Consider the following 21,826-nt stretch of genomic DNA (forward strand, 5'->3'; position numbering starts at 1 on the left):
CCTTTGGAATTCATAGATTCCGGGGCCTGTGCCACACTCCAAAGATGTAAACTTGTGACTGGAAGGCAAGAGAAAAACTTGAGCTTGTTGTCTTCATCCATAGCCCAAGCATGTCTCACATACATAGGAATGTTTCCAAGGCTTTCCAAAATTTCTTTGATCAACCCCACACCAACCTCTTCCACACCCTTCACCGCATCCCATTCCTGACCAGCTCTCTCACTGTGCACTACAATAAGTGGGCACCACTCACTCACTGCCCTCTAAAGCTTCTTCCCCAGGACCCTCAGCTTCCCACCCAACTCCTGCCCCCACCACCTGGCAGGGGTAGCACTTCCCCCAACCCCTACACAGCCAGCAGCACACCTTGGAATCGAGAGTCTGTCTTCACCTCCAGCCATATACTGAAGTCCAAACCCTCACTGTGCAAGAGTATAGTCCAGGAACCAGTAGCCCCCAGACCAACTGGATTAGAATCTGCATTACTCTTCATGCTAAAGTGGGAGAAGTTCTCTAAAGAGTCTGATCTGCTGTAGAGATATCCCCCATCAGCTCCCCCAATACAAGGGTGGAGGATGGAGCTGAGAGACAGTGAGGAAGCCCTAGCTGGGACCCCAGGCTTCAGGCCTCTCACTGGACAGTGCAGAAGTCCTGGGTTGGATCTGGACTCTCCCTAGAGCACGTGAGGACCATGACCCTTAGCAGAGAGGGACAGCCATGGCAGGACCGGAGAGGAGGGGAGCAGAAGGGACCACATGGTGAGACCAAGGCAAGGGCTTGGGGCAGAGGACAGGATAACAAGAAAGAGGAGCACCTGCCTCTGCCTAGCAGCAGTGGAATGGTTCCTTTGGGCTCCTACCACCATCCTGCCCCCAGCCCTCTTGGGCACCTACAGCCAGGAACAGCTCCCGCTGTTCAGCCTTGATCTGCCGGATGACTGGGTTTCTTCCCTCCCTCTTGCTGGCAGTCACCATCGCCTACAGGCTGGATTACTGGTAGTGGGTGCTCAGGAAATGTTTGTTGAATTGAGAGGAAGCCACAGCTTGTGCGGAGTCTGGATAATTCACCAGACGTGGGCCTCAGGGGAGGGGCCGGAATGGAGACTAAGTAGGAAAGACAAGTCCTGATGTCATGCCGCTGTTTCTCCGTCTCTTGAGTCTCTGTCTGAGTCCTTGCTTTTGCATGGCCCTGGTGCGGGCAGTGGAGGAAAGAGGAAGTAGAAAAGGGCAAGAAGTGACCCTGGGCTGCAGGGCCAGGCCCCTGCCTCCACTCAGGGTGCCCGTAATGTCTGGCCTCGGTGTGGGGGAGAGGGCCTGGCTGTGAGCTCCCACCCTGCTGTAGGGAGAGGAGGTTCCCCCGATGTCAGGGAGGAGGCCTTTCCAGAGACCTTCCTTTTCACGGAGAAGACCTGAGCTCTACTTGTCTATTCCCAGCCCAGTCCGTGCCAGCTTTTCTCTGGGCCTCAGTCTCCTCTTCAGGAGAGGCAGGAAGCTGGCAGAGATTCCCCTGGTTCAGCCATCCTGTGAGTCTGGGACTGAGTGACCTGGGAGCAAGGCAGGGCCATGGGAAAGGGCCCAGGCCTGGGCTGGCCATGCCAGCTGTGGAGGCTGCCTGGACCCGAGGATTCGGCAGCTGGAGGGGGAGGCCAGGCACTGGGGATGACGGAGAGCCAGGAGAGCCAGGTGCTGAGGGCGACCAAGCCTTGGTCTCTTGCCACGGCAGAGAAGGCTTGTGGCCTGGGCAGCAATAGGCCCAGCTCAGGGCTCAGCAGCCTCAGACACCAGGTGCCAGCATGGGAACACACCAGGGGCTGTGCCTGCACGTGCAAACACACATGTGCACAGGGATGAGCACGTGATGTGCAGGGAGGAGGCAGCTCTTTGCCCTCACAAGGTTGCCTTGAAGGAGAGTTTGCCACACTGCTCAGTCCAACTGGCACAAGCCACCAACGACCAGATGCCCATCACATAGAAGACTGAGTTCTCCTGTTTCCTCTCCCCACCTGGCTCCCCCAGCTTTGCTCAGCATCTTTCTGCAGGGCCAGGGCCCCCTGTCCTGCTCCTCACACCTCCTGTGCCTCTCGCCCTTTGGCTGGTTCCCCTGGGGGGCCTGCTTCTCTGTGCCAGGCCCTGCTGGGCCCCAGCCTTGCCAGACCTGTCTTCTCTGGGCTCTAGGGGCCCTGCTCCTCTCTGTGGCTCGGAGCAAGTCTGGACTTGCAGCTCAGCCTGGTGGTCATTCCACCCCAGGGGCTGGTCGGAGCCATCTGGCCGGGACACGGGCCTCTCCTGGGGCCCAGGCCTTGGACTCAGCACACGCGTGCTCTCTGTGCTCTCCGCAGGCCCAGAGGGGCTGGTCCCTCCTAGGGAGAGGTCAAGGGGAGTCATATCAGTCTCCTGCGGAGAGCCAGGGGTGGAGATGGCCGTGGGAGCGCCTGACTCCCCTTTTGGCCCCTCTGGGGGTGCCAGAGCCGAGCTGGTTGCCGGGGTGCTCCCTGGTCTGCCCAGCTCCACCCCGCTCTGCCTCTGTGCGCGTTCCTCCTCACTGGCTGTCTGTCTGGCGCTTTGGTTTCCCTGAAACAAGAGAGTGGTCCAGCTGACTGGTGAATTCTGGGATTGTGTCCCCAGCCCGCCCCGTCCTGTGCCCAAGTACCCACCTCCTGACTCTCCAGCTCCTCTTTGTCTTCCTTCAGGTCCCACCTGTAGAAACACAGCACATGGCAGCCCTGTGCCTACCCCCACTCCACTTCATGTCACCCCTCCACAGCCCCAGTGGCCCATGTGTCCAGGGAGAAGCCACGCCCAAGGGCCTCAGGGTGGGATCAATGAGGCTCCAGGATGCTTCCCTCCCAGCCTGGCCTTTCCCCCCAAATCCAGCTGTTTCTTCTAAATGCCACCCACCTGGCCCCATCCTGGGTCCCCAGCTGCTGTTTATGGCCGAGTCTCCAGCACCTTGAATTCTGTGGGGACTCCAGGCGTGTCCCTGCCTGCGCTGCCTGGGAAAGGCGCACCTCGCTTCCCCGGGGGAAGGGAGCTCCTGTAATTACCACTGGCCTCCCTGGGCACCAGGCTCTTGCTGCTGCTGCTTCCTCTGCCAATGGCCTCTCCCAGCAGCTCATTAACCTGCCGCCAGGCAGCAGTGAGCCAAGATGCAGTGGCTCTGGGGATGGAGCAGGTACCTAGACCTGTGCCAGTCCAGGAAATTGGGACACCCAGATGCCTGCGTTGGTTTTGTCCCCTGCCACCTGTTACCTTCGGGCCCTGCCAGTCAGCCTTTCCTTCCCTCGGGCTTTGCTGCCTGTGGCTGATGCCACTGAGGGTCTGCCAGATTGTCCACCTCGACCTGCAAGAGATGGTCCACAAATCCAGGAGAGAAGAGGGCCATAGCAGCCCCCCCCACCTGCTGGCAGGCCCCTGCTCACCCCCCACCAACTCACCTTTTCCATCAGGGGGCAATGGTGAGGGCTGTAGCTTCCGGTGGCTCCTGGGACCTAAGGGAGGAAAGGAAATGGCGAAAGGGTGGGGTGGCAAAGGATCCCAGGCAAGAACACAGGTTCTTCCAGCACTCGGGAGCTGTCAGTCCTCAGCTCAGTCATGGGCTTTCTGCTCCCCTAGAGGAGCCCTGGGCTGGGGGTTCCTGTGTTTGCTTTGCCACACTGTGGCCAGGTGAGTTAACCACCCTCTCAGGCCCCAGCTTCCTATGTGTAAAATGAGGGGACCAGAAATCCACAGAGCTGTTTCTTCAGCAGGCCAGGGGCAGGGCCACTAGGACTCCACCCGCCGGAGACCAGCACTTGAAAGGACCTCAGGATAGGCCACCACTGAGCCTCCTCTGGAATCAGAACCCAAGCAAGAGCTGTGGGCTCAGAGGGCAGAAGGGGAGGTCTTCATGCCCTCTGACAGTGAGGGATGTGCCCTTTCAGCTCTGAAAAGAAGTAGGAAATGAAAAGACAGAGAAAAGAGAGGACAAGGAGGGTAAGGGGTGAAAAAATCCAAGGAGGGAGAGATGAAGTGGGTGTCGGCTCACCCCTTCTGCTGCCCACCCTGGCCGGGCCCTCTTCCCCAGGCTTGCTGCAGTCCCGGAGCCTGCGTGGACAGAGCGGGGAGTTAGGCTGCTGGTAGCAGGGAAGACAGAGGCTGCCGCAGGCCCTGCCCGGACACCACCTCCCCCAACCCCAGCCCCAGAATCGAGAGCAGCAGGGAGATGATGGTTCCAAGACAGATGGGGGACCCAGTGCCCCTACAGAGCCCTGAGCCCAGGGCCTGACCAGAGGGCCCAGGCAAGGTCCTGGGCAGGGTCCCACCGGCCTTCCGAGCAGCACCCACAGTTAGCCCTACCCCAGTACCACAAGCATGTCAGCCCAGCCAGCTGCCCAGCCCTGCCACCCACGTGGGCTTGGCCTTGTCCAGGTCCCACGGGCGGCGCCAGTCACCCTGTGCATCTCTGTGCCTGGCGAGGCGGGCCAGGTCGATCTGCTCCCGCTCCTGCTTCCACTGGGCATAGTCCCAGCCTGCCTCTGGGGGCTCCCCCACTGGCTGCCTCCGGGGCTCCCGAGCACCCTGCAAGGAGAAGACACTCAGCACTATAGGGTAGAAGCAGAAAGAGGAGATCTTGGAGCAGAGATCTGGAGATTCTACTAAGCCCTTCCTCTCTCAAGGTTTCCACATCCCCATCTGGTCTGTTCCCTCTCTGATGTGCTGTGTTTGCCGTGGGCATGGTTTCCATCCACTCGTCAGCTGTATGTTTTGGGCAAGTAGCTCTCTGTGTATCATTTCCTCATCTGTAAAATGGGGATAGCAACTGCACCCACCCACAGGGTTGTGCAGGGGTGTGCAAACAGGCCGGGAGTGGGAGGGGCACCCGAGGCTGTGAGCAAGAGCAAGGACTAGGGTCTGCTGCCACCTAGAGGTCACACCTGGCACACAGCCAGTCCCCTACACCTTCCTGCCCTCTCCCCTACTCCCCTGCCACCCCTGGGGCTAGCTGGGATAGGAGATGGATCACATGTCTGGCTTCGACTGTCTCTCACTGCGAGGCCCACCCAAAGTGGAGACTGCCCAGAGAAAGAAAGGAGGGATGGGAATTCTTGCAGGTGCTGCCTCTGCCATGTCCTTGAAGACAAGGGATATATCTGACTCAGCGTCTCTGCCTCCCCCAAATGGGGACATCCACATTCAGGTCCCTGTCCCCTCTCAAAGATGTACCTTCCATGCAGAATCCGAGCTGATGGCCACTGGTGCTGGGGGGCTCCGGCCCCCACGTCCTCCAGATGACCCATCAGTGCCCTGGTTCCTTGCTTTGCTGGGCTTTGCACTTACGATCCGTTTGGCCTGGGGAAGGTGAAGATGGGCGGCATGGCAGAGCCAGGGAAGGCGGGGCCGGTGCCTGCGCTTCCCCACCCACCAAGCTCACCTCAGCTTTGTTTTCCATGGTCACAGCCAGCTCCACCCGCTGCCCCAGGCAGAAAGTACCCCTGCAATCCTCTGTGTCCTCGTGCTCAAGCATCTCATTGGCCACTTGGGGTCCGAGGGTGCCCCTTGTCCAGTTCCTGCTAACCACCCGCTTCTCCTGCAGAATGAAGACCCTCAGGCCACACGTGCAGCACTGGGCAGGACCTGGGTGCGGGGTCCGCTGGGTGGCTCCCCAGGCCTGGATTCCAGCCCCAGCCCTCCCTGGAATGCCCACAGAGGAGCTGACTCCCACAAGGAGCTCACATGCCAATGGCATTAGGTTATCCAGGGCCCAGGGCCACCCTGGGGCCCAAGATGCCACAGTGGCCCGTCATCTCTGAGCTGGGAAGTCCAGAGCTCTCAGACAATGAGGCTTTGTCCCTCAGACACTATTCCCGGCATTCACCCCCAACTTCTCTGTCCCTACATCCTGCAGGCTTTTAGGAGCAGTCTGTGCTTTGGGGCATAGGTGCAGGGCTGTGGGACTAGAAGCAAGTATGAGGCTTCCACTGGGGGGGCCTTTCTGATGTGGCCTTTGGTGGGGGACAGCAGAGGCGTGGCTGTGAAAGGTTGGGACCCGGGCATGCACCCCAGAACGGCAAGTGGGAGAAAGGGAGCAGGGACAACTGTCCTGCCCTGACATGGGCTGGGCCCCCAACTCCTTACCACCCGCCGTATGTCCCAGAGTGAGGCTTACGCCGGGAACCTGGCTGATGGTGACAGTGAGGCCATCAGGTCGGAGGAGCCCCGGCGTGGTCACGGCCATGCCCCCTTGCTCCGCCTGCCAACGGTCTTCCTGGATCTCCTGTGGGAGGGCCCAGGGTCAGCACAGGCCACGGCCCCCCAGGTGCACAGAGACACAGACGCTGACAGGCCTACACAGAGAGACACCAGTGGGACACCAGGGGGCAGAGGCACCACATCACAAGTCCCTGGACCCTGACCAAGCCCCTGAGAGGGGCATGCCCACCCTAACCTGGCCTCAGGCCCAGAGCCCGCCCTGAGTCCGCAGGGAGAGACCACCATGCAGGCACGTGCGGGTCAGGCAGGGAGTGGCAGCCAAGTCGGTCCTCCCGGCCCCTGTCGCAGCCTACTCACCTGGTACCTGCGGAGCAAGGCCTGGTTCTTCTTTCGCAGGGCAACTATTCTCCGATCCAGCTCTGCGTCCTTCTCCTCCTGCCTGCTCATTGGGGACTCTGCTCTGTGAGGCCCCTGCAGAAGGCAGGGAACCCAAGCTCCTGACCGCTGGGCCCACCCCTTACCGGTTCTCCAACTTTCACATTTGCCCACCCTACCTTATTCTTACCACACAAGGAACAGACCCCAGACCCACAGCTAAAGTCACACAGGAAGGAAGGGGGTCACTCAGGGAGATAGACCAGAGAAGGCCCCAAGCCCCCATTCCAGCAAGGCCTGTCTGCCTGCCTCTGCCTCCTCAGGGACTTAGGTCAGGGCCTAAAACCCAGAGCCACAGCTCCCAGCACTGGGCTGCCCCTCCCCCTGCTCTCCAGGGAGCTTCGCTGCGAGCAGATCCTGGAATGGGAGTTATAAATGGCTCTGGCAGTGGAACCTGCTGTGACTGGGAAGTTGCCAGGGGATTCTGGAGGTCGGTTGAGGCGGGGAGCTGTTTGGCTCCTAGATCCAGAATCACAGAAAAAAGAGAGGCCCTGGCTCTGTCCTGGGCTCTCAGGCCCTGGAGCCCACTCCGCACGCCTGTGCCCAGCCTGCAGGAACGAGCTGCTCCCGCAGGCCCGGCCTCTCAAGGCCGTGAGCTGCTGGCAGTCGGGGCAGGAGCGACCCAGCTCCGCTTGGCAGCCCCAGCCAGGGAGCCACCCCGGGCAAGCCGAGTCTCTGCATCAAGATCCGGGGGTCCTCCCTGTCTGGCTGCAGGGTCTCTGATGTAGCCAGTGTCCCTGCCCAGCCTTCCACCCGCCTAGTCACAGCCCTCTTCCTCCCAGGCCTAGCTGTCCCAGCTGCCCCCAGAGTGTGGCTACCCAGTATCCCAGCCCCCTCCCAGTCCCAAGAAAGCCCCCTCAAGAGGCGAAGTGCCACTCACAGCCGAGTGCATGGCAACAGCGGGCACCGAGAGAATTCCAGAGCAGCCCCCGGGGGAACCAGAGCGGGAGGGAAGCTGGAGCCACCGGAGCCAGGCCTCTGCCGGCCTCTCCCTGCCGGCTTCGCTGCTCAGCACACGAGATCATGTTGTGATTACAAAAGACTCCTCTGGGCTCCCAGCCAGGAACGCTGCGTCCGCCACCCCCACCCTTCCACTCTCAGAGGGCGAGGACCAGGGCACTGGCAGCCAGCTGGTCCTGCCCAGCACCTCTCCCTGCCTTGCCCCAGTGTCCCCAGACAGACCGGCAGGGACTTCTCCCTGGTGGGTCGAGCCTGCGCAGGAGGCCTGGATGCCCAGACCGGCCTTCACCTGAGGTCCTGTGCCCCAGCAGGACCCCAGCCTGGGCCTGCCTGTAGGCCGCCATCCCTCCCCCTAGTAGAAAAAGGCCTACAAGACACAGCCCAGCCCATCAGGCTGCTTGGTCTGTGGGTCCCACCTCAAATGTGCCTCCCTCTCCTGCTGCTCTCTCAGTCAGCACCGGTGTGAGTATTCCAAGGGATCAAAAAGCTCCCCCAGGTCACCAAATACTACCACATTCTGAAATAACACCATTAGCCATTCATTTCTTTAGGGTGGACATTGTCTTCTCTGTATAGTCGTGTGCCAAATAATGACGTTTCCGTCAATGACAGACTGCATACACAACAGTGGTCCCGGAAGATGAAAATAGGGCTAAAATATTCCTATTGCCCAGCGATGTGGTAGCCTTCATAAAGTTGTCATGCAACACATTACTCACATGTTTGTGGTGATGCTGGTGTACACAGACCTACTGCGCTGCCGGTCAGATAAAAGTATGGCACACACAATTACGTACAGTACATAGCACTTGATCGTGGCAACAAACAACTATGTTACTGGTTTATGTGTTTACTATACTATGTTTTTTACCATCATTTCTTCTACTTATTAAAAAAAAAGTTAGCTGTAAAACAGGTTCAGGAAGTTCTTTCAGGAGGTATTCCAGAAGGCACTGTTGTCATAGGAAATGACAGTTTCATGTGTGTTATTGCCCCTGAAGACCTTCCAGAGGGACAAGAGGTGGAGGTGGAAGACAGTGATATTGATGATCCTGATCCTGTGTAGGCCTAGGCTAATGGGTGTGTTTGTATCTTAGTTTTTAACACAAAAGCTAAAAGGTGGAAAAAAAAATTTAAATAACAAAAGCTTATAGAACAAGGGTATAAAGAAAGAAGACAATTTTATACAGCTGTACCATGTGTTTATGTTTTAAGCTAAGTGTTATCAAGAAAGAATAAAAAAGATTTTAAAAATTTAAGGTTTTTATTTTTTATTCTTTGAGGCAGGGTCTCATTCTTTTGCTCAGACTGGCATTCAGTGGCACAATCACAGCTCACGGTAACCTTGAACTCCTGGGCTCAAGCAATCCTCCCGCCTCAGCCTCCCAAAGTGATGGGATTACAGGCATGCGCCACCACATCCATCCTAAAAAGTTTATAAAGTAAAAAAGTTACAGTAAACTAAGATGAATTTATTACTGAAGAAAGAAAAATATTTTTTATAAACTTAGTGTAGCCTAAGTACTAAGTACAGTGTTTATAAAGTCGACAGTGATGTCCCAGACCTTCACATTCACACTCACTCACTGACTCACCGAGAGCAACTTCTGGTTCTGCAAGCTCCATTTATGGTAAGTACCCTAGAAGGTGTACCATTTTTTACTTTTTTATACCATATTTTTACTGTACCTTCTCTATGTTTAGGTACATTTAGATACAAAAGTATTTCCCATTGTGTTACAATTGCCTGCAGTACTCAGTGCAGTAACATGCCTAGGAGCAATAGGCTGCACCATACACCCCAGCTGTGTAGCCGGCTGCACACCTCTCTGATTCTGATAAAGGAGGCAGCCCTTTTCAGAAAAGCTTCTCCCCAAATCTTCCACGTAAGCGGAGGCTGGTCTCCCTGTCTAGGGCCCAGCCTGCCTGGCAGTCCCTCCATAGAGCCTCTGGGGCCTGAGGTTTGGGGGTACTGAAAGGAGGGGTGGTCTTTCTGTACTAGGGGTGCCTGGGTCTCTTTCAGTAGTTCTAAGGCTCTGCGTCCAGCCCCTGAGGAGACGATCAGAGGTGCCTGCGTTCCCCACACCCCTGATGGACCTGGCCCCAGGCTGCCTAACCCCACGCCACAACTCATCCCCTCTGTCTCCAGAGCAGAAAGCCCCCACTGCCTTCCCGCTCCTCCCAGACCACCCAGGCAGAAAAAGGTCCAGCCTCCACCTCTTTGGGACTGCCCTTGCCTCCCCTCTCTCCGCTGACTAGCACGCTCAGCCCCTCTCCTGTACAGGCCTTCCCCCAGCACGACTGGACCTACATCCCATCTGTGTGGCCACCCGAGTCCCCATCCTGACTGCAAATGCCACTGTGCACTCTTTTCCCTTCCTGCAGGATGTCCCCACTGAGTCAGACTCTTCCCAGCAACAGTCAAACACCAGACTCCTCCATGTGGGCCCCTGATGCACACGCTCTCCTGCTCCCACCTCCTTCTCCCTGTCTGTGTCCCAGCCCAGCCTCAGAAGGCTTCACAGCCTCCAGGAGCCTCACGCCCCCTCCACCTGCCCCACACTATGCTGTCGGCACTGGGAGGCCGGCAGAGCGCAGGCCCTGGAGGGAGACCTGATGCTCTCCACCCTCTCCGGAACCTGGGCCCCCAGACCAGGTCTGGGGAGGAGGAGGGTACATAGAGGGGGCTACAGGGACAAGGCAGGAGAGCAACAGGCACAGGTAGAAATCCAGCCATCCCTAGGGAGAATGACCCAGCTCTTCTGGAAGACTCTGCCAGAAGAGACTCCTCTATCCTAGGGGAAAAGGCCTCCTGGCCCAGCCAGCCGTACATCTACATGCCCAGGACAAAGCAGCAGTCAGAGAGGGACCCACGGGTGCTGGCCATGTGCTTCTCCAGTGTCACTCACACAAGATGTCACACGTGTGACCAGCCCTCACCTTCTCCCACTTCCCCAGAGTCTGTGGCTTCTATGTCTGCTCTCTCATTGGACAGAGGCTCTCTGAGGGCAGGAATGATGTGCCAAGTGCCTCTGCATCCCCAGGGCCTGGCACAGTGCCCTTGCGTACTACAGCCCCTCCATCAGCACTTGCAACATGAAGGCATGAGTGAATAAACCTTGCCGCCTCATACAAGGCTGAGGGTATCCTATGCATAGGCTGTGACTGCCTTTCTGTCCACCTGGAATGCGCACAGCCCTGAAGGAGCTGGTGGGTGGGAAAGGCCCCCAAGAGTGCCCGCCCTGTGCAGGGGAGAAGCTCACTGGAAGCACTTGAGGCCAGAGGAGGAACAGCCCCTGTTCCCCAGGGAGACCCCATTTCTCTTTCTCTGTGCCACCACCGGGGGGCAGCAGAGTAGCAAAGCCCGGCAATGGGTGGGGGAGGTTTTCCCCTCCCGCCTCCTGCTCCCCAGCTCCTGTCCCCCAAGTCTTGGCCGCCCCCACCTCCCAGCTCCATCACACTAGGGAATACATCCAGTCTTAGAAGACTTATTTTATTGATGAGGTAACTGAGGCACAGAGAGGAGGCGCCACCTGCCCAGGTCACAACCCTGTTTGTGGCACTGATGAGGCTGGAAGGCCAGGCAATGCCTCCCTGCCCAGAGCACTTTCCCTGCTGCCCGGCCAATGCCCCTTCTGCTGAAACCTCCCTCTCTGCGCTCCCTGTCTCCACCCAGGGTTGGGCCCCTTGTCCCAGCAACCTGGGGCCCCGGCTTGGGTCAAGTCTCTTCCCTGGCTGGTCCCCCACACTCCCAGGCCACCTGCCAGGTCAGGTAACAACCCCGGCCCAGGCAGACTGTATTTGGACCTTATTCCTGGTCCTTAGAACACAGACCTGCTGCCGACCCTGGGGACAGGATACTGCAATTTGGGATTCTCCCTGCAGAGCAAAGGGGAAGGAGGCCACAGGGCAGGACGGTCCCTCTGCACCACACGTGGGGACACTGGCTGCACAGAGCTGGCAGAGGCTACACCCAGGAGGGCAGAGCTGCTCACACGCCATTCATGTTCCAGATGGGCCCCCTCTGCACACGGCGGATCAGTAAAGAGGGAGCACTCCGGCCCTCGCCCATCTCAACCCTCTCATAGACAAGGCAGGGTGGGATGGAGGATTCCAGATTAACCTCACTCCTTGCTGGCTCTGTCCCCTTGTCTCTGGTCCTCATCTATAAAATGAGGTGTACCTGCTTCGCAGAGTGATTTGGACGTGAAATGAAATAACATGGTTAACCGTCCATATCTGGAACAAAGTGTGGCCCAGGCTGAAAAATAGTTTTCTTCCTGCCTCCGGTAACCTTGTCACAGCCTCCTTCCAGATGCCACCTCCACAGCATCCTTTGAGGGGCCCCAAAGGCTGCCTCCCGCCAGCCCAGTGGGGCCAGAACACAGTGAAGACTTCCTTGAGTTGTGGGGACACTGGTGACCTGGTGGGGGAGATGCTGAGGCACCCTCTCAGCATCTTCCCTTTCTGTCTCCTGCCCAGCAAATCCTGCAAGGCCAGGCCCCTGTCCCACCCTCTCCAGGGAGTTCTTCCCCACTCCCTCCCCCATACCCTGTCTCCTCTGCAGTCCTGGGCTCTGGCTGCCACCTGTCCCCACCAAGCACTGGTGCCCCTGAAAGCAGTCCCTGTGTTTCACCTTCATCTGGATCCCTCCAGGCCCAGGCTCACATCCCAGTGCTCGGGAAACATTCCTCTTGGCTGGGGGCTGAGCCCTTAGCCATCACTGATGCCACTTGCCAGCTCTGGGTGGGTGAGTGTTGAGGAAGAGCAGGGGCAAGGCTGGATTGCAGGAGAGCCCAGCTAAAAAGCAGCTGGACCCTCCAGGTGGGAAGGGGCAAGAGGGTGGCTTAAAGCTCAGCACTCCTTTGACACAAACACACTCCTCCCCCCGCACTCTATCATGGCCATTCCTGCCTGCAGAAACTGCTGTCCTGACTCCCGTGACTAGAAGTCTGTGTTCAGGCCTCTTAGTCAGACCAGGCCCAGCCCTGGGTGGGGAGAACTCAGAGTGCATGAGGTGGCACTGGAGGGATCAGCCCTGGGCGGGCTCCAGCTGCCAGGGACAAAGTCTGGGCCACGCCCTTCCCAAGAACACACAGGACAGAGCAGGGCGAGGCCCAGGACAAAGGCCTCTGAGGCATCCAGAAACAGAAGGAAGGCTGGGCTGGGGACCCACTCCTCCAATCCAGACCCGGGGGCACACCCAGGGCTACGACGTTGGATGGCGAGCTTTCCAGCTGGGGACCCAGCACCAGGAGGTGAACCCCTAAGGTTTATATTCTTTGGAGTTCTTGTCCCCTGGCAGGTGCCAAGGGGTTTCAGTGTTTCCCAGAACCCCCACCCTGACCCCCAACCCAGAGCTGCCCAGAGAGAGAGGCTGGGCGCTGCCACTCCTAGGGCCTGCCCTGGCCATGCCATGCCTGGGCACCTACTGTGTCCTTCACTGGCTGAGGGAATGAGGGAACAAGGAGATGAAGCTGCTGGCTCCACCTCGGAGGCACTTGCCAGCACCAGGCAGCACAGGGCTCAGGCCCACCAGGGACTTTTCCAGAAGGAGATGAGCTTCAGGAGGATAAGCAAGACTAGGCAAGGGGGTGGTAGTGAGAGGGCTGTCCATGACCCCACCAGCAGGCAGTCTACAGGAGGCCTGGAAGGGACGTGGGTTGGGAAGGTGCAGACCAGACTGGGGAGGGGACCAGAGGGCAGACTGAGAAGGTGACGTAGCCCAGGGGGCTGAACGGATGTTGACAGCAAGGACAAGGAGGGCACACAGTGATAAAGGAAGCTGAAGACAGGCTGGCCCAGATGGTTGGCCGGGGTGGGGGTGGGATGGGCCAGGCAGGGCGGGGCAGGGCAGTGGGGCTCCAGGGAAGCAGTGAGCCCTTCAGGAGCTCCCACAGCCTTAGCATGGCTGGGGACAGGCACACTGGCCAGGGGAAGAGCCAGCCAGCGCTAAGGTCTCAGGCCTGGGGGCCCACATAGAGGTGGGGCAGGACAGGCTGGCCTGCATGTCCCCAGGGTACTCCTGCCTCTGGGCCAGGAGGAAGGGTGTGAGCTGGGCAGGCAAGGGTACAAGGCTGGATGGGACAGACAGGCTCTACCCATTCTCAAGGCTGGTGAGCTGAGGCTGAGACAGTGAGGTCACAGCCTGTAGGGGTAGGGAAAAGGTCTGGTGCAGCTTTGAGGCATGGACAGAGGATGACTAGAAGGCTGAGGGACCAGTGAGGGCTCCTTAGAGGAGGGGAGGGCCTTGGGGCGGCATGGGTGGGCTGGCTCAGGGGCTTTCACCCGGCCTAGAGGCATCTGGGCAGGAGAGGGACACCAGGGTGAGAGAGAGCTTGCTGAACTGTGGGGCTTGGAACACCTGCCACTGGGGAGGAAAGTTGGGTGACCAGTTGTCCCAGTTTGCCTGTAACAGTCCCAGTTTAAGCACTGAAAGTCCTGCGTCTGGAACATGCACATCAGTCCCGGGTACACCTGCATTCTCTCACCTAGTGGAAAGGAGAGTGCTGCAGGGGGCGAGGGCAGGGAGGGAACCTTCTGTAGCCGGTCAGTGAAATGCTCTGACGGTGCCAGAGCCCAACAGTGGGGACCACGTGTCCCACAGGCAGATGCCCGGCGCTGAGGAGGGCACGAATGATGAGGCCCAGAGTCAAACAGGCCACCAGTGTTTGTACCAATAGCAATAGCACACCGAGAAAGCCCTCACACCCGTGATGGTATTTGGCCTCTTAAAGCTCTGAAATCCTTGAATTGCCCAGGCCACGTGCTATTAGCTTCCCTCTGGCCAGGTCGGGGGGCGGTCAGTGAGCTGCCCAGGAGTGTCTGGGGTGCGGGCCCTCCCCGCACCCCGGAATCACTGAGGCCCGTCCCGCAGCACCCTCTCCAGCCCATGCCCAGGCTGGGCTACATTTGCCCTGGTGCCAGGAGAGACCTGTCCACCAAAACCATGCCGAGGCACCTGGCTGCCCTGCCTCTCTCCCCACCCCCAGGGCAGCCAGGAGCCAGGACGGCCTGGCTGGCTCTGCTTGCATCCATTGGCCATGACAGAGAGGGACAGTATCCCACCTCAGGCCTTCACCGTAGGTCCTCACCCTCCCACCCCTGCCAGGGCCTCCAGGAGACCCTTCAGCCTCTTCCTGTCCTCCCCTCTCCTCTCCTTGATACAGCCCCTCTGCCCAGAAACGTGTCCTCCTGCTCCACAGAGAATAGCTCCTCTCTTCTCTGCTCCGTGGCTTTCTGGAAGGGAAGCGCCAACTCTCTCAGCCAAACAATAAGTCCAAGCATTTGGTGGGCACTTACCACCTGTGAGGCACAGTGCTAAGGGTTAGAGGGGACACATGCGTGACTGAGGCTCTGCTTGGCCTCAGAATCTTAGCATGAGTGGGGAAAGAGTCCATGAGCACATACACCCTGCCACAGACTGCCTCCAGCCTGCTCACATCCTCCTCACCCACCATGGGCCTCCTGCCCTCCCCGGCCGCCCAGACTGCCCTGCCTTCTCTGTTCACCCCATCAAGGCAGGGCCTACGTCCTCCGCCCAAGGCCTCGCTGCCTCCACGGCCTGCCTGCTGTGATTCGGAGCCCAGACCCTGACTCCTGAGCTGCTGACAACTGCGCTCCTGAACCTGGACCCCAAGGCATCAGGCCCCATGCGCTCCTCTTTCCCTCTTGGGGTCTGGGAGGACATAGGCCTGTCTTTTCAGCTTCCTGCCAAGGGCTGGGGTGTCCTAGAGTCAGGACAGCTAAAGGGAAAATCAGCATATCCATCGACCCCAAAGCTCCTTCCTGTCCCTTTCCAATGTTTTATATATTCTAGAACTTTATAGACAAAATTACACAGTATGTATTCTTTATGTCTGCCTTCCTTCACTCGGCATAATTACTTTGAAATTTAGTCATGCTTTAGTCTCCATCGATACTGCATTCCTTTTTATTATTGACTAGCATTGCATTCAATGCATGCACCACAATTTATTTATTTATTACATGGTGGGGACCTTCCACCTTTTTAGCTGTTCCAAAAGCTATTATGAATGCACACGTGTAAACCTTTACAAGGGCCTGTGTTTTCATTTCCCTCCGGTACGGGTTACTTCTTTAAAATCAATCATTTACAGTTCAAGTGCAGCTGGTTCATCCAGGCTCTTTACAGGCAAACCTGGAAACAGTGGCTGTTGTAACTTTTACCCTCTTGATTTCACAAGGTTCTTGTCTTACTTCATTGAAACGGGGGCCAGACAGACGCCTTTGCCTGGCTGAGGGTGAGAGTCTGGCTGTTCTCAGTGTTACCCAGCACTGTGAGCGCAAGGGTGGGCAGCATGAGCCCAGGTCAGCCAGGAGCCTGAGACGATAAAAGAGCTCCTCTTTCTTCTTTTTCTAGGAAAAACTGCAATATTTAAAACTATGTTAAAATGGAAGAAAAAATGAACATGAAATATAAACTACAAAAATGGAAGCCACAAACTCAAATTTTTATCTTGGGCTGGATAAGAAAAAGGAAAGAAAGAAAGCAGAGAAGTGAAAAAAAAAAAAAAGAAAAGAAATGGAAGCCATTATTACCCCATGATAACTAACTGACCATTCATTCATTCACCAAATACTTACTGGAAACCTGCTGATGCCAGGAGAACTGCTAAGGGCCAGTCCCTTGGAATGTAAAAGTGACCAAGACAGCCACCGTGGTCCTTGCATTCACAGAGCATAGTCCACTGAGAGCAAGATACCTTAGAAGCAGGGATCCAGGTAGACAGGAGAGCTTGCAGCAGGGCCACCTGCCCCGTCTCCAGGGGAATAAGGGACGAAGCACACCTAGGGAGAGGTTTTGGCATGCAGCAGTGGCCACAGGGGTAATGGGGACCAGACCACAAGAGGCTTGCAGAGTGCACAGCAAGCCAGCAGCCTGCACTCCCTTCCCACTTGCGTACGTTCCATCCCGAATGTCCCCTTCTCTGTGCAATTTCCACTCCCAGGCGAGCTCCCTGAGCTGGGCAGCAGATCTGAGAACTTGGGCCTGGGGCTTGGCACACATTCCACCAGGTCCTCCATTAGAGTCACTTTTTCCTCCTGCACCTGCTGAAAGGAGGTGATCGTCCTATCAACTTTGTAGGAGGCAGTGGGTTACCTACTGTGTGTTAAGCACCTCATGTGTGGCCTGGCATTCGGCAAGAGCTCTACAAATATTTGGAGGTGGTCCCTGGGTGCTAAACCAACTTCTCAGGGTTGGGGACTCCTGCCTTGGTTCTGTGCATCTCATTTCCATAGCAATCTGGTAATAGGTTGTTCCCCACTCCCCTCATCTCCTCCCCACTCACACACACGCATACACACTCTCCACACACCCTGCTTCTAGCTGCTCTTTGCCCAGATAAGGTTTAGCCCATCCCTCCTTATTGCATCCATTCCTCTGCCCAAGCCCCTCCCAGTGCACCTGGCCACCCCCACCCCTCCCTATTGTACACAAATACACCTGACAAGAGACAGTGCCTTAGACTTCCTGCCCCTGCTCTGCACTCTCAGGTAAGGACTGGGATTTGCCCGCTGTTGCCAGGGACAAAGGGGTCCCCCTGTGTCATTTATCCTTGTGGTCATGGTCTCCTAGGGCATGTGTGTGTGCATTAAATTGGCACCTTTGCCTCCGTGTGTTTTTGTGTTCGTGCACCTGCATGCTTGTCTGCCCCTGTGCCCAGCCCCCACTCCTGAGCTGGGCCCTGTGCCTCCACTGTCCACTTGAGTCATAATAGTTTTACAGCCTCTGCCATTCCAGGCAGAGGGGTTTCGCTGAGGGTTGAAGGGATTGTTATCGGGGTCCTTCTGGTCCTGCCACCTCCTGCCGCTCAAACACCTGGGCCTGAATTGCAGAGATGCAGTCTGAGCATTATCTTTGCTCCCTCTTCCTACCCAGACCCTGAATGGCCCCCAGGTGCCCTTTCCCTCTCCCTCCCCCAAGCCCTGCCCCATGGGTCTATTCCAGCCTCATCACTCACTCAGGGAAAGGATGGGGGAGCAGAGGGACCAGGGCTATGCTACCCAAGGTGACCTCAGCTGAACATTTGTGGCACCAGCAGAACCAATGAAAATGGGTGGCTAAAGAGCTGCAGGGGGCCATGTCTTGCAAGGGAATTGGGGTCCTTTTATCCGGGAGCCGTTTGTGCTTGTGTGCTCAGCAATCGTATGAGCACCGGAGAGCTCTGCTGTCAAGTATTTGGTCTTGACGACACATGCTATACTCTGATTTGTGGGTCTGGAAAAAAATGAATGTACAGTGTGTGCCCTGGGTCCATTTGGGGGTTGTCCACTGTGACTTGCATGCCAACCCCAAGCAAGGCAAGGCCAAGCCACCATTAGCACAAGGACACCACAGCATCCTCCATCTGATGAGAGCAAGACTTCTTGGTGAATGACAAATTGTCTCAGACCCCAGGCTCACGCCCCCTTCTAATCCTGGTGGGAGGAGACAGGAACAAGCAGCTAGCACCCTGGAAGGCTTTCCATTCACTTCTGCTTCTGGGCAAACTTCACATGGTACCTGCATCCCTCACAGACCCCTACACCCACCCCACCCTGCCCTTCCCAGCTAAGGGTGCACGCAGCTTTCTCAGCCTCCCTCTCTCACCCCTATGCCAGATCTTTACACAGGGGCAAGAATCTGTGCAGACAGGGGTATCATGACCCGGCACATGGATGGCACACAGCATGAATACTTAACATGATTGAAATCCACCCAAGTGGAAATGAATGAACCCATGATTGTGAGCTGGGGTGGGGCAGGGGACAGGTGTAAGAGTATGGAGTCCCGGGGCTGGTGCCTGGTGCTCTCTTGTGTCTGCCCACCATTTGGGTGAACCCACTGTGTCTGTTCAGTACCCGTGCCTGGCACCTAGAGGGCCAGCTCCATATGGGTGACAAGCTAAGGCAAAGGGAGCACTTTTACCCATTTTGTCCTTTGAAGGGGCTGTGTGTGCATCCCTGGGAGGGAAGAAGGAAAGAAGTTGTGATTCATATTACAGTAAACTACCCTTTTAAACACAGGTGATCCTTGTGTCACTTCCTGCTCTTGCCCCATAAAGATGGATCGAGGTAAGCACCGTGGCTCGGAGGCTGTGGGGTGGAATAAAAAAGACAGAGGGAAGGAGAGTGGTGAAGTCAGGGTGATCAGTCAACCGTATCTACTGCACACCAAAAATATGGGGGTGTGTGTTTGTGTGAAGGTGGTGGTGGGGTCCGCAATGAGAACAAGCCCTTACAATAGGTTATAGTTGAAGAAACATACTTGCCATCCATCATCTCACTAAATCTTCAGCCTGAGGAGTAACACAGGCAGGTGCTTGTCCCACTGCACACACGGGGCCCGGGGAGCTAGAGGAACGTTCAGGGTAAGGCCATGGAGGTGTGGCTGGGTTGGAGCCGAGAACCCAGCTCTTGGCAGCTGAGCCATTGGCTCCCCTCAAAAGGAACCAAAGACCATCCTGGCCTTCAAGAAACAGCAGGCAATTCCCACCAAGGGAGCATTTCCCAACACCCAGGACCACTCAGCTAGGCTGCTGCAGAGTCAGCCCACTGCACCTGCAGCTGGGCAGGCTGGATGGCCCAGTCCACCTGGCTTTCCTGCAGGAAGGCACCACAAAGTTGAGCCTGAGAGATTTCCATGTCGAAGGAGGCACATACAAAGGCACAGCTGTGAGACCAGAAGGCCACAAGCAGGAGCCAAGAAACAGCTGAGAGGCTGAGCAGAGACAAGGGCTGAGATAAGCAGGACTTGACACAGGCGGGGCACATGGGGAGGTTGGGGTGGGAGCAGCCTGGAAGTGGAAGAGAACAATCAGGGTTTGCCCCTGGGAAGGGCCAGACTCAAGTGTCATGGAGTTGGGCTGAAGTTGGGAGCACACAGATGAGACAGAGTGGGGACAAGGACCACATGTCCTAACTGGCCCCACTGCACCCGGAAAGTCAGCCTGCTCTCAAGCACACGGGGACACACAGCTGAACCTTGTATTGACTTTCAGTATGTGCCTGTTGTTGAGTGAGTGAATGGGGAATGATTGTTGGCGCAGAGGAGGGGGCACAAGATCAGCACTAGGGAGAAGACAGGGATTTTCACTGCAGAACAAAATGACCAATGCTGCCACTTTTTTCCCTTCCTCTCCCACAGGTCCACAGGTAGGAATATACCCCAACCCTCTCCCCATTTTCCTCCCCACTGTCATGTCCTCCAGACATCTAGCCTCCTTTCTACACCCTCAGGGAGCTGCCACCACCTCCCCCAAATGACAAGTAGGGAGCAGGCTCAGGCACCAGCCCCATGGGGTGGGGCATGGCTGTTCCCCCAATGCCTTTGGGCTGCAGCCTTCTGCTGTCCTCCCCACTGTTTTCCCATCTGTCTCTCTCCTTTCCTCACATCCTCTCCCTGCCCCAGCAGCCCATCCTCTCTCCTGCTGCTTCCATGCCTGTCCTATGCTTCTCTGCTTTCCTGGCTATTCCCACAGCCACGCTGGATGGCTGGCTTGCTCCCAAGCCCAAGCACACTGCATGGTGCCTAGGACCTGCCTCTGCCAGTGAAGGGAGGCTGCCTGTGCTCCACCTCTTCCCCCCAGTGGCTACCACCAGCAGACCTAGGCCTGGATCTCTGTCCACCTCCACCCTCCACCCCTCAAACTAAGCAGTCATAGCAGGAGAGGCAGGTGGGATGGGAAGTGGCTGTTTCCAGGCATCACTGAGCCAGGGTGGGGCAGAGGCTGCTCTAACATGGTCACAGAAAGCCTCTAGCCCTGGAGCCTACCTCTTTTCATTTGGCCCAAGCTCTACTCAGGTCCTAGGGGGCAGAAGCAGGCTGTGCAGTTACCCAAGCCCTAGGTAGAGGCATAGCCTCACCCCTGCTCCACAGGACCCCAGGGCCCTAGTGCCCCAGCACACAAGCAAGATGGTGTCTCGATCCTCCTCCCTGGGCCTGGGGCAAGAGGCAAAGGAACTCCTCTGGCCTTGTGGCCTGAGGACTGCTTCCAGCCAAGACAGAAAATGAAATAACACTATTCTCAGGCCTCTTCTGGGTGATGCAGTAAAGCTTTGACTTTCTTTTCTATTCTTCCTGATTCCTTGGGTCTGGCACCTGCTCAGGAACAGCCATGAGCTCACACACACACCTATACTCATGTGCACACAACCATGCACCCCATGCACGTATCTGTGCACACAGCAGGCTTCATTATGCAGCCACCCACGGACCTGGACACAGACATAGCTATGTGTGTGTAAATGCAGTATAGACCTGTACACACACCTACACAGAGAACACACACATCCCCACCCTGCCATCTCCCACCCTTGTTCTCCTCTCATGCTCCAGCTGTCTTCCTCCTCCTGCTCAGGTCCTTCATGGCCCCCGACCCAGCCTCCTGCCTCCCCTGCCCCAGGCCCTCAGTGAGCTCCCTTGGAACCTTCCCCAGCCTCATCCTTGCTCCTAAATATGGTGAGCCTGCAATTTCTAGCATGGCAAAGCTTTCGATCATTCTGCAAGGGTTCCTGGGTTTGGGAAGAGAAGAGATGAAATCATTCTGTTTCTTAGATACAGAGAAAATAATAATAATATACTATAATATAATAGTAACATAAACTGAGGTCCAAGGAGTAGGAGACATATCTCACCTCAAGGAATAGAAACCAATAAATGTATGTTGTTCCCCTTTTGTCTGCTTAGCACTCTGGCTTCACCAAAGCAAAGATCCAGGGCTGGGAGGAACACTTCGTATTAGTGGCACCCAGCTCTCTCCACAACCCCTTGCTTGCCCAGGAATCCTGAGTCCTCTAGGGAAGGGGAGTTAACTCAGGGAAGACTGGCACTGACTTGTGACTCTGACATAATTCAAATGACTTTTCACAGGGGCACCACCATGGTGGAGGACACGGTCATGGCCATGGGCATCATGGTGGTGGGCATCCTCCAGGTCACTTTGGGCTCCTCCATGGCCTAGGCCGATTGCTCCATGGGCACCCCCCTGACCATGGCCCGGGGCCTCATGGTCCACCACCTGGACATGGCCCGGGGCCTCATGGTCGCCCCCCAAGACATGGCCCAGGGCACTGTGGCCCCCACCCTGGACCACATCACTGAGGAAGAAGATGAGACATAACATGGGCAGCCTCAGTGAATTGCCTGCCTCACCTGGGATGGGACCAGGATCCAGAATATTCTTCTCTTAATAAACAGCCTCCTGGAAGCCACATGGTATTCTTTAAAGAGCCTGTCT

At 56.9% G+C, this 21,826-nt stretch overlaps 2 protein-coding genes across 5 annotated transcripts; one reads left to right on the top strand and one right to left on the bottom strand.

Annotated features, from left to right (window-relative positions):
- Window positions 1-1,012: 1,012 nt before the first annotated feature.
- CCDC9B (coiled-coil domain containing 9B) lies at window positions 1,013-7,664 on the bottom strand. 3 transcript variants are annotated; one of them, XM_045532633.1, is made up of 11 exons: window positions 7,504-7,664; window positions 6,546-6,659; window positions 6,145-6,252; window positions 5,410-5,565; window positions 5,202-5,327; window positions 4,387-4,556; window positions 4,024-4,082; window positions 3,434-3,487; window positions 3,249-3,339; window positions 2,654-2,696; window positions 1,013-2,570 (listed from the first exon to the last, which is right to left on the bottom strand). In XM_045532633.1, exons 1-11 carry the CDS (start codon window positions 7,513-7,515, stop codon window positions 2,022-2,024), a joined length of 1,482 nt encoding a protein of 493 aa, XP_045388589.1. In that variant the 5' UTR covers window positions 7,516-7,664; the 3' UTR covers window positions 1,013-2,021. The 3 variants fall into 3 exon arrangements, with proteins under 3 accessions (XP_045388589.1, XP_045388678.1, XP_045388505.1); XM_045532722.1 differs by having other exon boundaries at window positions 6,546-6,627; window positions 7,504-7,637; XM_045532549.1 differs by lacking the exon at window positions 7,504-7,664 and adding an exon at window positions 6,754-7,462.
- Window positions 7,665-12,588: 4,924 nt separating this feature from the next.
- On the top strand, window positions 12,589-21,793 carry LOC123624711 (proline, histidine and glycine-rich protein 1-like). Of its 2 annotated transcripts, none has more exons than XM_045532842.1 (4): window positions 12,589-12,841; window positions 18,615-18,662; window positions 19,735-19,742; window positions 21,460-21,793. In XM_045532842.1, exons 1-4 carry the CDS (start codon window positions 12,805-12,807, stop codon window positions 21,688-21,690), a joined length of 324 nt encoding a protein of 107 aa, XP_045388798.1. In that variant the 5' UTR covers window positions 12,589-12,804; the 3' UTR covers window positions 21,691-21,793. The 2 variants fall into 2 exon arrangements, 1 of the variants encoding a protein (XP_045388798.1); XR_006730207.1 differs by lacking the exon at window positions 12,589-12,841 and adding an exon at window positions 17,084-17,102.
- The last annotated feature ends 33 nt before the right edge of the window (window positions 21,794-21,826 follow it).

Source organism: Lemur catta, chromosome 1, assembly GCF_020740605.2.
Source record: "Lemur catta isolate mLemCat1 chromosome 1, mLemCat1.pri, whole genome shotgun sequence".
Classification (NCBI taxonomy): Eukaryota; Metazoa; Chordata; class Mammalia; order Primates; family Lemuridae; genus Lemur; species Lemur catta.

Bases quoted from the DNA above. Each gene is read 5' to 3' on its own strand.
- CCDC9B (XM_045532549.1), bottom strand. From the start codon at position 6,849: ATGGGGGCTTGGGGCCTTCTCTGGTCTATCTCCCTGAGTGACCCCCTT. The intron at 4,083-4,386 runs GTGGGTGGCAGG...CTGTCCACGCAG, and splicing joins CTGGACAAGGCCAAGCCCAC to GCTCCGGGACTGCAGCAAGC. The intron at 2,697-3,248 runs GTAACAGGTGGC...GTGTTTCTACAG, and splicing joins CTGACTGGCAGGGCCCGAAG to GTGGGACCTGAAGGAAGACA.
- LOC123624711 (XM_045532842.1), top strand. From the start codon at position 12,805: ATGGCGAGCTTTCCAGCTGGGGACCCAGCACCAGGAG. The intron at 12,842-18,614 runs GTGAACCCCTAA...TTTTAAACACAG, and splicing joins TGGGGACCCAGCACCAGGAG to GTGATCCTTGTGTCACTTCC.